This window comes from Arachis ipaensis, chromosome B6 (assembly GCF_059453495.1).
Source record: "Arachis ipaensis isolate K30076 ecotype BB chromosome B6, ASM5945349v1, whole genome shotgun sequence".
Classification (NCBI taxonomy): domain Eukaryota; kingdom Viridiplantae; phylum Streptophyta; class Magnoliopsida; order Fabales; family Fabaceae; genus Arachis; species Arachis ipaensis.
The window spans coordinates 121,332,393-121,344,698 of record NC_142441.1 but is presented as its reverse complement, the minus strand read 5'-3'; the positions used below and the strand labels follow the sequence as shown (position 1 = coordinate 121,344,698).

At 34.7% G+C, this 12,306-nt stretch overlaps 1 protein-coding gene across 1 annotated transcript; it reads right to left on the bottom strand.

The window, feature by feature from the left end:
* Positions 1–352: 352 nt before the first annotated feature.
* On the bottom strand, positions 353–1,685 carry LOC107647198 (uncharacterized). Its single transcript, XM_016351311.2, has 2 exons — positions 648–1,685; positions 353–460 (listed from the first exon to the last, which is right to left on the bottom strand). The coding sequence occupies exons 1-2, from the start codon at positions 1,683–1,685 to the stop codon at positions 353–355; spliced, it is 1,146 nt and encodes a 381-aa protein (XP_016206797.2).
* Between the last annotated feature and the right edge of the window lie 10,621 nt (positions 1,686–12,306).

Here is a 12,306-nt window from a genome sequence, read left to right as displayed (position 1 = left end):
ATCCACTTTAAGTGCAGGGAGGTCAGAATCCAACAGCATCAATAGTCTTTCTTCTACCTCTGAATCTGATTTTTGCTCAAGTCCCTCAATTTCAGCCAGAAAATACCTGAAATCACAGAAAATCACACAAACTCATAGTAAAGTCCAGAAATATGAATTTAACATAAAAACTAATAAAAACATCCCTAAAAGTAACTAGATCCTACTAAAAACATACTAAAAATAATGCCAAAAAACGTATAAATTATCCGCTCATCAGTTATTAACAAGGGTGTCACATTTTGAATGAAATGTAAATATAGAACGGGACCAAAACCTAGGTGGAATGATGTTTAAATGTCAAAATGCCCCCTCATTCTTTAGTCTCAATTATTTCATCTCCTTCTCCCAATCCTTCCAATAAGTTGACCTTGCACACTGCCACATTCTGTTCTTCAGCTCCAATCCAGGGAATTTCTTCCTGAAATTGTTTTACAGATGCCTCACACAGAATTTGTTCTCCACCCCTCGTATGACCTCCTCAAAAGCTAGTAACAACTCCTATAAAACAAAGGTGAGCATGCCAATGTTAGTCCAGTAGGCATTGTATCTAATTTGAACTAATCGTTATTGTTAAAACACCATACTAATGTTAAATTTATCATTACCTTTTGCTGATTAGACATGAAGATGCATCTTCCAATTTTTTTCACCCCCAAATCATTAGCAAGATGGTGAAGAAACCAAACCCAGGAGTCCTTTGTCTCTGCTTCAACTACCGCATAAGCAATCAGAAGGATTTGGTCGTTGGGGTCTCTTCCTATTGCATTCAACAGCTGGCCACCCTGAAGAGCCTTTAGGAAGCATCCATCCAAAATAATAAAGGGTCTACAGTGTTGGAAGCTTTTCTTGCATGCATCAAAGCATACATACAATCTCTGGAATACACAGTAGTTCATCAAGTTTGGGTTCTGGATCTCCTGAGCAAAATCTGGGGATTGAATCACTTTGAGGACAATGGATGACCCTGGATTTGCTCTTAGAAGTTTATCACAATAATCGTTAATCCTCTTATACTGCTTGCTAAATGCACCCTGAATCTGGCTTAGTGCCTCTTGCTTGGTTTTTGCTGCCATCGATTTGGTCACAGTCAGATTCCACTTCTTGTGTGCCTTTGCCACCAACTCTTTTATCTTGATTCTTAGATTATACTCCACCTTCTTCTTAAACTGCTTGCCTAGCCATTTGGAGTACTTTATGCCAACCCTGTGTATTTGCATGCAAGTATGTTGTAAATTCATGCTCCTTAATTGCCATGTTGACACCTTCCTAACCCTGTGTGCATAAAGCCAAAAAGGGTAGTCTTTCTGACAAACAACCCTCACCCTCACCAAATCACACTTCTTAAACTTGATACTTCTAGTTGTATGAACTGTATAAGTTAACATAGTATCCTTAAATTCTTGCCTAGATGCATAAAGTGTTTCTACCTCCAATTTGTAGTTGGTCATGTCCTTTTGAGGTTTATGTACTAGAAACCTTTGACCCCTACAATCTAATCCACCATCAGCATCCTCCTCATGATCATCAGCTTCTAAGTCATCTCCACCAATCATATGATCTATTTCTAATTCATCACTATCTACTCCTTCCTCATCACTTAGCTGACTTGTCCCAACCCTCTTTCCCTTGGCAGCAGTAGCCATCTTTGGCACATAATTAGTTTCCACAAATTCATTGTCATATTCATACTCTTCCTCAATGTCAGTAAAGTGTATGTCATTTGCACTATCCCCCTCCTCGTTGGACGGAGAACATTTAGGGTCACCATTGTCTTCATCACTGGTTTCATGTCAATCTCCTCCAATCTATCCTCCACCTCCTAAATCTCCTGAATTTTCCTTATTATGTGCCCCACTTCCCTCAACTGCTTCAGCGACAGGGTCATAAAAAACAACTATATGAAGACCAGCACCATTACGTTCCTCACTTTCAACAACCCCAGTTACTCCCCCTACGTCAATGTAACCAACTTTTGGAAACCCTTCCGCATCCCCAACATCATGGACCACAAACAACTCTACCAAGCCCCTCATCCCAGCTATTTTGCACATTTCAATCACATCTGAGTCACCTTTTAACATCTTCAAATTATTCTCCGAATCATCTGCAGTTAGATCTTTATACCATAATGCTGCAATGTTGGACTGCAAGTATCCAAACTGTCTTAACTCTTCATAGGCCTCAAACACAGACCACCGATCGCCATTAATGTCTTCGATAATTGTAGTTTGCCCCTTCAAATACTTAAATATCCTATTTTCATATCCGAATGCACCCCATGATGTACCCTCATGTTAATGTACACTATCTTCTGCTCAAACAACCCTGTTATTCAACATAATACATTACTATAACAAACAAGAAAGAAAAGAAATAGATCATCACAAACCCTAGCTTTATCCACAGTCAGTGCAGCCCACATTAAACCTTAAACAACTCAAATGCAGCAACATTGTTGTCAAGCTCAAACCACCCAAATTCAATAAATAGTTGACATGAAGCGACAATGCATCGAAAGTAACTATACCTCAACAACCACTATCTGCAGTGATTAAGATGAGTCACGAATGTCACACCGCACCCTCGGTGGAACTTTCAACAACCAAATGTCTTCAACCACTAGCATAGACTCTCTTCGTAGGAACGTTTTCGAGAGTTTCACACAAACTTTTCAGATACCAAGTGTGTTCAGGAACATTGTGAGTTATTTGAGGAGGAGGAAAAGATTTCGCGGGAATGACATTAAGGGAAACAAACCAAAGGGGGGGGGGAAATTGTCTTTAAAAAGTTTTTTTGTCAAAAGGACCATTTTAAAACAAACACAAACTTTAGGGATGATTTTGTATGCAAAATAAGGTTGGGACGAAAAAAATTTTTGACCTCTACGTAAGGGACCAAAATCGCACTTAACCCTTATACAATTGATTGAGATGTTTTGACACATCATGTCTTGATATTTCTCTATGTATTCTCACTGTTGTTGTTGCTGCTGCTGTTTTTATGTTTTTAAGAGACTATTTTAGTTCTAATCTCTTGTTTCTATTCTGTTGTTGTATGACTGTAATGGCTATTTTTTCATATGTCTTTAGACTATTTAGACTAATGTTGTAATGCAAATGCTTTGTTTTCCTTTCTTAATGACAAAAAAGAGAGAAGATTAAACCTATGTTTACTTGCTGCTATAATTGTTTTAAGCACATAGATTGGGGGAGCTTGCTACATTATCAATCAGAATGTTTGTCATCAAAAGAGAAATTGTTGAATTTAGAGAATATCTAATAAACTTGATGAAGACAAACATTTGATTGAGATATAATTGATTGAGTACATTAATTATATATTCCAAGTGTTACAGAAAATTCTTAATAGAATCTGAAACAAGAAACATATCAAGGAAATAAGCATTCATTATGATATATTTTTACAAAATAAGAAGGCAACAAAAAAAGAAGATTCTATGTGATCAAATTTGGAAGATTCACTCTTGAAGATTGACCTTCATTTTATAGTTAGCAATCTTCCAAGGATGAATTCAAGAAAAAGAAAGTTTGTAGAAGAGAGCTTGCATAAAATTGATTTTGATTAAAAGTAAGTTGAGATTAGCGTGGTTTATGTTTGTCAAGTTTTTATATCAAAATGGATTGTAGTAAACTAAAAAGTCGTTTAGATTATATTACTCAAAATCACTTTTAGATAAAAAAAAATTATTAAAAAAGACATGAATTTAAATAGTTATTTGATATTATGTTATCTTTTTATTTTAGGTATTTAAATAAATTTTATTAATCAAGTTTGTCATAAAAAATAATATTTACTTATTGAATTAAAATTAGCATAAAAAATTATTAAAATATATTTTATATCAAAAATATAAATAATATATGAATAATATATGAAAATATGCTTTATGAAATTAGATTACTCATAATTTATTTAGTACTGTTTTAGATTATAAATATTACTTTGATATGACTCTATTGTTAGTTATAGTTAATTTTTTATTTACTTTTTAATTTTATTTAATAAATATATTTAGGATGGAGGGATTCATTTGCTTAAGATTTAGGGTGAATGAGTTAAGGGTTTAGGAATTTGTGTTTAAAGTCTTAAAATAACAGTTTTTATTGTTTCAGTATAAAAATCATGATGATGGATTAAGCATCTATGTTGATATAACTTTATGAAACTTATTTATATATTTGTGTGTGTATATATTATGTAACTTTGGGGATGCTTAGAAATTTTTTTTTAACTATTTGACAATGATTTGAATTTAAAAATACAAATATAAAAATATTGTTAAAATATAAAAGATTGTGGTCTTTTTAAAATTTTTTAAGATTTTAAAGTGTTAATAAATATTGTATAGTTATTAGAAAAAATTATAACCTATTTGAAGAGTATAATGTTTAAATTATTTATAAGTATGAGATAACGTTCAATTCGTCTCTAAAAATTTTAGAATTCTGTATTCTCACTCTGCATAGTTTAGAATTTATGATTTTAGTATTCATGATGTAAGATTTCTAATGATTCAATTATATTTGTTACGTAGAATCGAGAGTTTAAACTTCAGAGTTGAGGCTTTAAGATTTAGGTTTTTAATTTGTAACGAATCAATTATGTTTATCATTTTGTAATTAGGTGTAAAACATAATATATAATTTTTTAATTTGTAATTAAAATTAAATTTACTCAGTTTGTTAATTAAAATTAAATGTATTATGTACTTCACCATCTCATGATTTTGATCTTTAGTTCTTTATAAGAAAGTTGAGCAGCATAGTAAATGCAAAGTAATTTTTTTTAATAAATAAAAAATTTCCAACATTGAATTAAAATGAAATTATTATTATCATTATGTAAATTTAATGTAAACTTTTTTTTTATGGCCAGAATGCAATTTATTAAATAAAACAACAATTTATACTTCGGTACTATAATTACACCAAGAAAATTGAAACTTTATCTAACATCACTAAGCCATTTCTTAGCGACAAGGGTTTAGGGTCTTAGTTGTGGATTTAGGGTTAGGACTGACATTTAGGGTTTAGAATTTTAAACACGTCTCCAATGTGAATGATACATGGTATTTACAGGTTTAGAATTCAAATCACGAATGAAATTGGTAAGATATGATGCAACTAATTATTTTGTCATGATTCAACTAATGAAAATAATTTTGAACCTATTTGTTTATGTAAATTATATGTATTTAGAACCCGTTTGGGAAGTAGTAAAAGCTACTTTTTTTTTTACTTTTGAATTATGAAAAGTTATATTACATGTGTTTGGCACCATTTTTGAGAAATACTTTTAACTTCTCGAGAAGTTAATTGAGAGTTTTTGAAAAAGTAGGAAAATATGACTTCTTCCTTCTCAGAAATTATTTTATCACTTCCATTAACAAAAGATACCAATATTGTGCTACTATTCTTGGCTCTGTGAAAAAATATTTCCTATTTCTGCTGAAAATATTGGACATCCACCACTATTTTTACACAATGGTCCATCTGCTAAAAGTACTAGCCTTCCATTATTTGTACGCAATGTTTCATCTGCTGGAAGTATTGTCTTTCTACCACCATTTTCACATAATATTCCATCTGAACTATGTCCCTTCCAGATTTTTTTTTATCATTCTACTACTCTAATTTTATTATTAAATTTATATTTAACATTGTGTGTAGTATGAAATCTCAATTTTAATTCTATTTTTTCATATGTGATTTTATTTTTATATAGCTTGCTATTTTTTTCTCAATAGGGTCATTCTCTTATTTGCAATATCTCTCTATTTTTTTTATGTATCTCTTTATGTACGAAATATTTGTTTGATTTTTTTTATGTTCTTCCTCAACAAATTCATGAAAGTGGCAAGTCCGGAAGAAAAATTAAAGCTGATTGGAATGAATGAAATACTATTATATTCATAAAAATATGTAAAGAAGAGATGGTGGTTAGAAATAGACCTGAAACACATTTTAACAAAGCTGGTTGGGTAAATCTAAAAACAAAGTTCTTGAAACAGACTGGTTTATGTTATGAGTATAAACAATTTAAAAACAAGTGGGAGGCTATGAAAAGAGACTAGGGACTATGGGCTAAACTAAAAAGAAAGGAGACTGGTCTTGGTTGGGATCCTATTAAGAAGACCATACAAGCAAGTGATGATTAGTGGGATGCTAAGATTCTGGTATGTTATATTTTTTAAACTATTTTAGAAATATTAATTTTACTGATAGATTTTTAATTGCTCTTTTATCGTCTCATAAGAAAATCTTGATGTGGCAAAATTTAGAGAGAAAGATCCAGAACATCTTAATAAAATAGAGTTCCTTTTTGAAGATGTTGTAGCTACTAGTGTAGGTGCATGGGCACCCTCTCAAGATATAAATGATAGTTATAACAATAAAGATAATGACGAAGATAATGATGATGAGGAAGAAGGTTTAAAAGATGAGTTAAATGATTAATCAACACCTCCTAGTGCAATGAGACAAAAGAGAAGAAAGGTTGGCAGGGACAATAAAAGATTGTGAGCCTCTCAACTTTCAACTCAACTAGAACGTATAATTAATGTGTTTGAAGAAGAAAAGGCCAACAAAATAACTCATAAAAAATAATGTACCAAGTATATAAACTTATTTAACTGCTCTCAAACAATTGCCTGGGCAGTAAGTGGAGTGATATATTCTTTATAGCTACTGTAAGGCCCACATCGGTTGGGGAGGGGAACGAAGCATGCCTTATAAGGGTGTGGATACCTCTCCCTAGCATGACGTGTTTTGACGAGTGAGTGTGGGGGGCTTCGGCTATCATCCCTATCGTCAAAGGCAAAACCGTGAGGCCTTGTGTGCCAAAGCGGACAATATCGTGCTAGCGGGTGGTCTGGGCTGTTACAGATGGTATCAGAGCCAGAACCCGGATCGATGTGCCAGCGAGGGTGCTGGACTCCCTTAGGGGGTGGATTGTAAGGCCCACATCGGTTGGGGAGGGGAACGAAGCATGCCTTATAAGGGTGTGGATACCTCTCCCTAGCATGACGCGTTTTAACGAGTGAGTGTGGGGGGCTTCGGCTATCATCCCTATCGTCAAAGGCAAACAATATCGTGCTAGCGGGTGGTCTGGGCTGTTACAGCTACAAGACTAATGGCAAAAAGGTCAAAAAGAGAGATTTTTATAGAACTAGAAGACTCTGCCTTACAACTTGGTTAGTTGAAGACTCATAGTTTAGCTGATGTGTCTGGTTCTTGAAGTTTTTTGGCTAGAATGTCTCTTTAATATGTCTATGTGTTGTTCAAAAAATATTTTCCATGATTATGTTTCTTTATTGCTTTCTATGGTTGTTTGTTATTTTATATTTATGATGTGAACTAGTATTTATTTAAAAATTGTGGTTTTCTTACAGGTGTGATTAGTATTTATTATCTGATATTAGTTTAAAATATTTGTATAACAGGATATCTAACAGTTCAACTAAAAGTTTGTCAACTAAAAGTTTGATATCAAATACAAATGTGTCAAATGAAGAATTTGAAAACAAACAAAAAGTTGCAACCAAACATAAGAAGACGGTGACTTTAATAACAATTGTAACTTGTGTTGATTGTTTCCTAAAGTACGTTGTGAAAAATCCACGAAGAACTTCAAGGTTGACAGGAAATAGTTGGGTAAATAAACTTTTAAATGGGCATCCTATTAGTTGCTACCAGTAATTTAGGATGAAAAAGTATGTGTTTTTTTTAATTTCTGTGAACAGTTCTCAACGCGGAGCAAGCAGCGACAGAATTCCACCCTTGCATCTTACCCGGTGTTTTAAACTCTTAACTAGAGCCAGTGTATAACACCACTGCATCTTACCCGACAATCTCGCCTCTTACCTGGAGCAAGTAGATAACACCACTGCGTCTTACCCGGAGGCACATTACAATCAAATTCAAGTTCATTTTCATTATTATTCCAATTCATTCATAGTCATTCAATCATTAATTCATCTTCCATACATTCTCAACATCTCTACACATCCTTAACATATACCCGGAGCGCGTGGTCATTGCCACCGCCTCTTACGCGGTCACATCTATCTCATTATCATTCAATTCATTATTTCTTCAATTACAATTCATCGATTTCATCATATTCATCAATCACTCCTTATCTTACATCACTAACACTTCCTTAAATTAGTTAAAACTTCGCAAAACTCTTCCAACTGTTTCCTCCATTTATTTCACAGGCTTACTTTCATTTTAAGGCTTAAAGCTCACTAACAGACTAAACAGATGTAAAAAGGAGTTTGGGAAGCTAAAGAACTGGTTTAGACTTGAAAAATACAACTTTTTCAAAACAGCAGGTTTATGCGTACGCACGGATACAAAAATTCGCCAAGTCGCGTACGCAGTCATGTCCCACGTACGCGAGTATCCAAAATAGCAAGGAATACTCGCGTCGTGTGCATGCCTTGCGTACACGAGCCCTTTTCCTTCAAAAGCTGCAGAAAACCATATTTTTATACCAAACTTCGAACGCGCATAACTTTTTTGTTTTAAAACATTTTTCATCCTTTCTTCAAACGGCATAAACTTCACGGACCCAATTTTCGTTTGAAATATGTTTGACACAATTTGGGGATCCTGAAGTCGAGTTACGACTCGTCGAAGTTGGTCAAAAATTCACTTTTACCAAAAATACCAAAACCTTTAACCTTTCCAAATTCTCAATTTAAACCATGATTTTTACACTCGAACCAGTTCCAATATACTCAATACAATTCTCTACCATTACCAGAATATGTCCAAAATCAATCTTACCATTTTTCACTTCAAACTCATCTACAAATCAAACTACAATTTCAATATCAATCAAACCAACACAATCCATTGCTACTCAAGATCACACACTCATTTACTTACATGGTCATCATTTTAACCATATTAATACTTACTCATTTAACGTAATACATTATCAACATCAAACACTAACATCATCAACCATATCAACTCAAACACATATTGCACTAATTAAAACCACTAAATTTGCACCAATACACAATCCAAATTTGCTTCTGTAAATCATTCAACAAATCATATTCATTATCCTCATCAATCATCATCAAAATCATCAATCATCAATCTTTTTATTAGGATTACTAACTTTTAACATACATACATGCTTCAACCTATCTTATGGTTGTAACAGCCCAGACCACCCGCTAGCACGATATTGTCCGCTTTGGCTCACAAGGCCTCACGGTTTTGTTTTTGACGATAGGGATGATAGCCGAAGCCCCCCACACTCACTCGTCAAAACGCGTCATGCTAGGGAGAGGTATCCACACCCTTATAAGGCATGCTTCGTTCCCCTCCCCAACCGATGTGGGCCTTACAATCCACCCCCCTAAGGGAGTCCAGCGCCCTCGCCGGCACATCGATCCGGGTTCTGGCTCTGATACCATCTGTAACAGCCCAGACCACCCGCTAGCACGATATTGTCCGCTTTGGCTCACAAGGCCTCACGGTTTTTTTTTACGATAGGGATGATAGTCGAAGCCCCCCACACTCACTCGTCAAAATGCGTCATGCTAGGGAGAGGTATCCACACCCTTATAAGGCATGCTTCGTTCCCCTCCCCAACCGATGTGGGCCTTACAATGGTCATCTAGCCTATATTTTCACGAGACTTTATATATTATTTACGAGAAACCAAAACCATACCTTGGCCGATTCCTCCTCTAAGCTCAGAACACCGCAATTAGCACCGTTCCACAAAAACCCAAGCTTTCAAAGTCACACCAAATGGATTTTCAGCTCCCCAAAGTCCAATATCAGGTCTTCAATACCACAATGACCACCAACATGCCCCCAAAACAACCCACAACTCAATCTAATACAAATAATCCTCACTAAATCAATATAAATTTCACTTAAACATAGATTTCATAAGGGTTTGGGAGTTCTTACCTTTCTCACACATCAATGGAGTAAACCTAATAATTTTCACAAGTTAGTTCAAGCCTATAACATCAAAGAACCAAAAATCTCAACACCCACTTATTGAATTTTCGAAATTGGGGAGAGGGGGAGGAAAATCAAAACTAAAAATGAAACCTCCTTACCAAATTGATTACTGGGCTTTGTAAAGCTCGACGCAGTGGTCGCATAGCTACAAACGATGCAACGATCGAAGCTCCAGTTTAAAACTTATGTTAGATCGAATTAAGAGCAAGGGTTTGTATTTCTTGGAAGTGTTCTACCCTTACCTAGCATGTTTCAATGTGTAGGTGAAAGAGAAATGAGCTGAAGCTCATGGGTATTAGTGATTTAAGTTGGGCATTGGGCCCAACACGGGCACTGTTTGCCCGATTCGGCCCGTTCAACCCAATTTTGGGCTAAATTCTTTAAAATTAATGTCAAAATTCATATTTTAATTAATTATACCTCATTAAACTATAAAATTTTATTTTCTAATTTTTTTGATTAATAATTAATTTATTGACTAATTATTCGTTAATTATACAAAGTTTACATCCTACCCACCTAATTAAGAACTTTGTCATCAAAATTCAGTTTTAGTTTCGTGAAAAGAGGTGTGGGTAGCCAATTCTCATCTCGAATTTAAGTTCTTAGGTGTATGCTTCTATTCCATCCTTCTAATCCGTGTTAACACTACAAATGGCTTAATACATCCTGATTTTAATTCCTTAGTTTTGATTGCTCACCGATTCTAGTCTGTTGAAGTAACTTTTAGGAATGCGTGACTTTCTCCTTCAAACTGTCTAGGCCTTCTCCTTTCTTATTCGCATAACTTATCTGTTGGCTTTACGCAGTTATAATCTCATCTCAAATTCTCTTAATCTTTTCTCTGTTTTCTCGGCTATCGTTCCGAAAACTAAAATGCTTGATTCTTCGATTTTATTTTGTTACAGAGACGATCCACGCACCGTGTAACCTTACTATCTTTTTTGTGTTTAGTCTCGCCAATTTCTTCAATGAATAGTTCACCTCGATAGGCAGGAGGTAAGTGAACTTGGTCACTCAATATGCGATTACCTAATGGCATCAAATCTCGTCTTAGACTCCAGCAAACTTCATTACGGAATTCGTAGCCATACCTTCTCTGTCCCCCTCAATCTCTTCTTGATTTCCTTGATCAATAGACCTCAATATCCTTGGTAATTCCTTACTATCTTGCTGCGTTCTTCAAATTCTAGCCTTACCACTATTTGAAAATTGCAATCGAGTCAGTTTGATGCTTTCAGTTACTTTCTCAATACCCGACTTAAGACTACAACCTAAGACTTCAGTCAGAACTTTAATCATTCTCCAAACAACAATACTCGGAGTCTTCCTACTGAGGTGTCGTCACGACATCATGCTGTTACATCCGTTCACATCCTAAGCCCTTGGATAATGCATTACAGAATTTCTGGATAGTTTATTAGGTCCAGGTATCTTGAATATTAGCATTGAGGTTACTCTTATCGCTCGAGGTTTGGAAACTTTTTCGCATTCCAGCATCCAAGCAACAGTGCTTTCTAGCGCGTATAAAAATATTAAGGAACCAGCATCTTCAGGGTTATATTTAGGGATTGTACGTGATGCTAAACTAATGCTTGAGTCGGTTTGAAAAGATATTAAACCCAAGGGCGATTGAACTAATTCAAACCGTATCCACTGAAAGATAAAAGGGTGTCTTATATGGTGATTGCAGCAAGTCTTAGAGATTAGCAAAAAGGCACAAGAAGGGAATTAAAGTGCACACCAAGGAAGGGATTGAAATCAAACCTTGATAGAAAGAGAACAAAATTTATCAAATTAAATAAATCTCATTTGTTGTCCAATGAATGCAAGTTCGTGAAGGAGAGCCATTTCACTCGTAGTAATCCCTTAAAATTCAAGGATTTACATGATTACACCAGGACACGTTTAGACTCATCCCAGAGGAAACGAGATTCACGCAAGTCAGAAATATGATTGAAAAGTTGATCAATTCATTATTCAAGAAAAAATTCAAGGTAGAATTCCAATGTAAGTCTCAAAAGAGAAACTAGGTCGACTCATGAAGATTCGCTGACGCACTCTGATTTGTTCGTCTTCAAGAATTTGTCACTTGACATCAATATCTCACGTAGCACTCTTAAGTTGGTTCTAAGTTAGTTACTTTAAATCCTAATTTGTCACTTATATCTTAAGTACCAATAAACGCAATGTCACAACATTCTATAGCGTAATTGAAATTAAATTAATAGTTTCACAATCACTT

Coding starts and splice junctions, on each gene's coding strand:
- LOC107647198 (XM_016351311.2), bottom strand. CDS start 1,685: ATGGCTACTGCTGCCAAGGGAAAGAGGGTTGGGACAAGTCAGCTAAGT. Junction 461..647: donor TCATGTCTAATCAGCAAAAG/GTAATGATAAAT, acceptor AAACAATTTCAG/GAAGAAATTCCCTGGATTGG.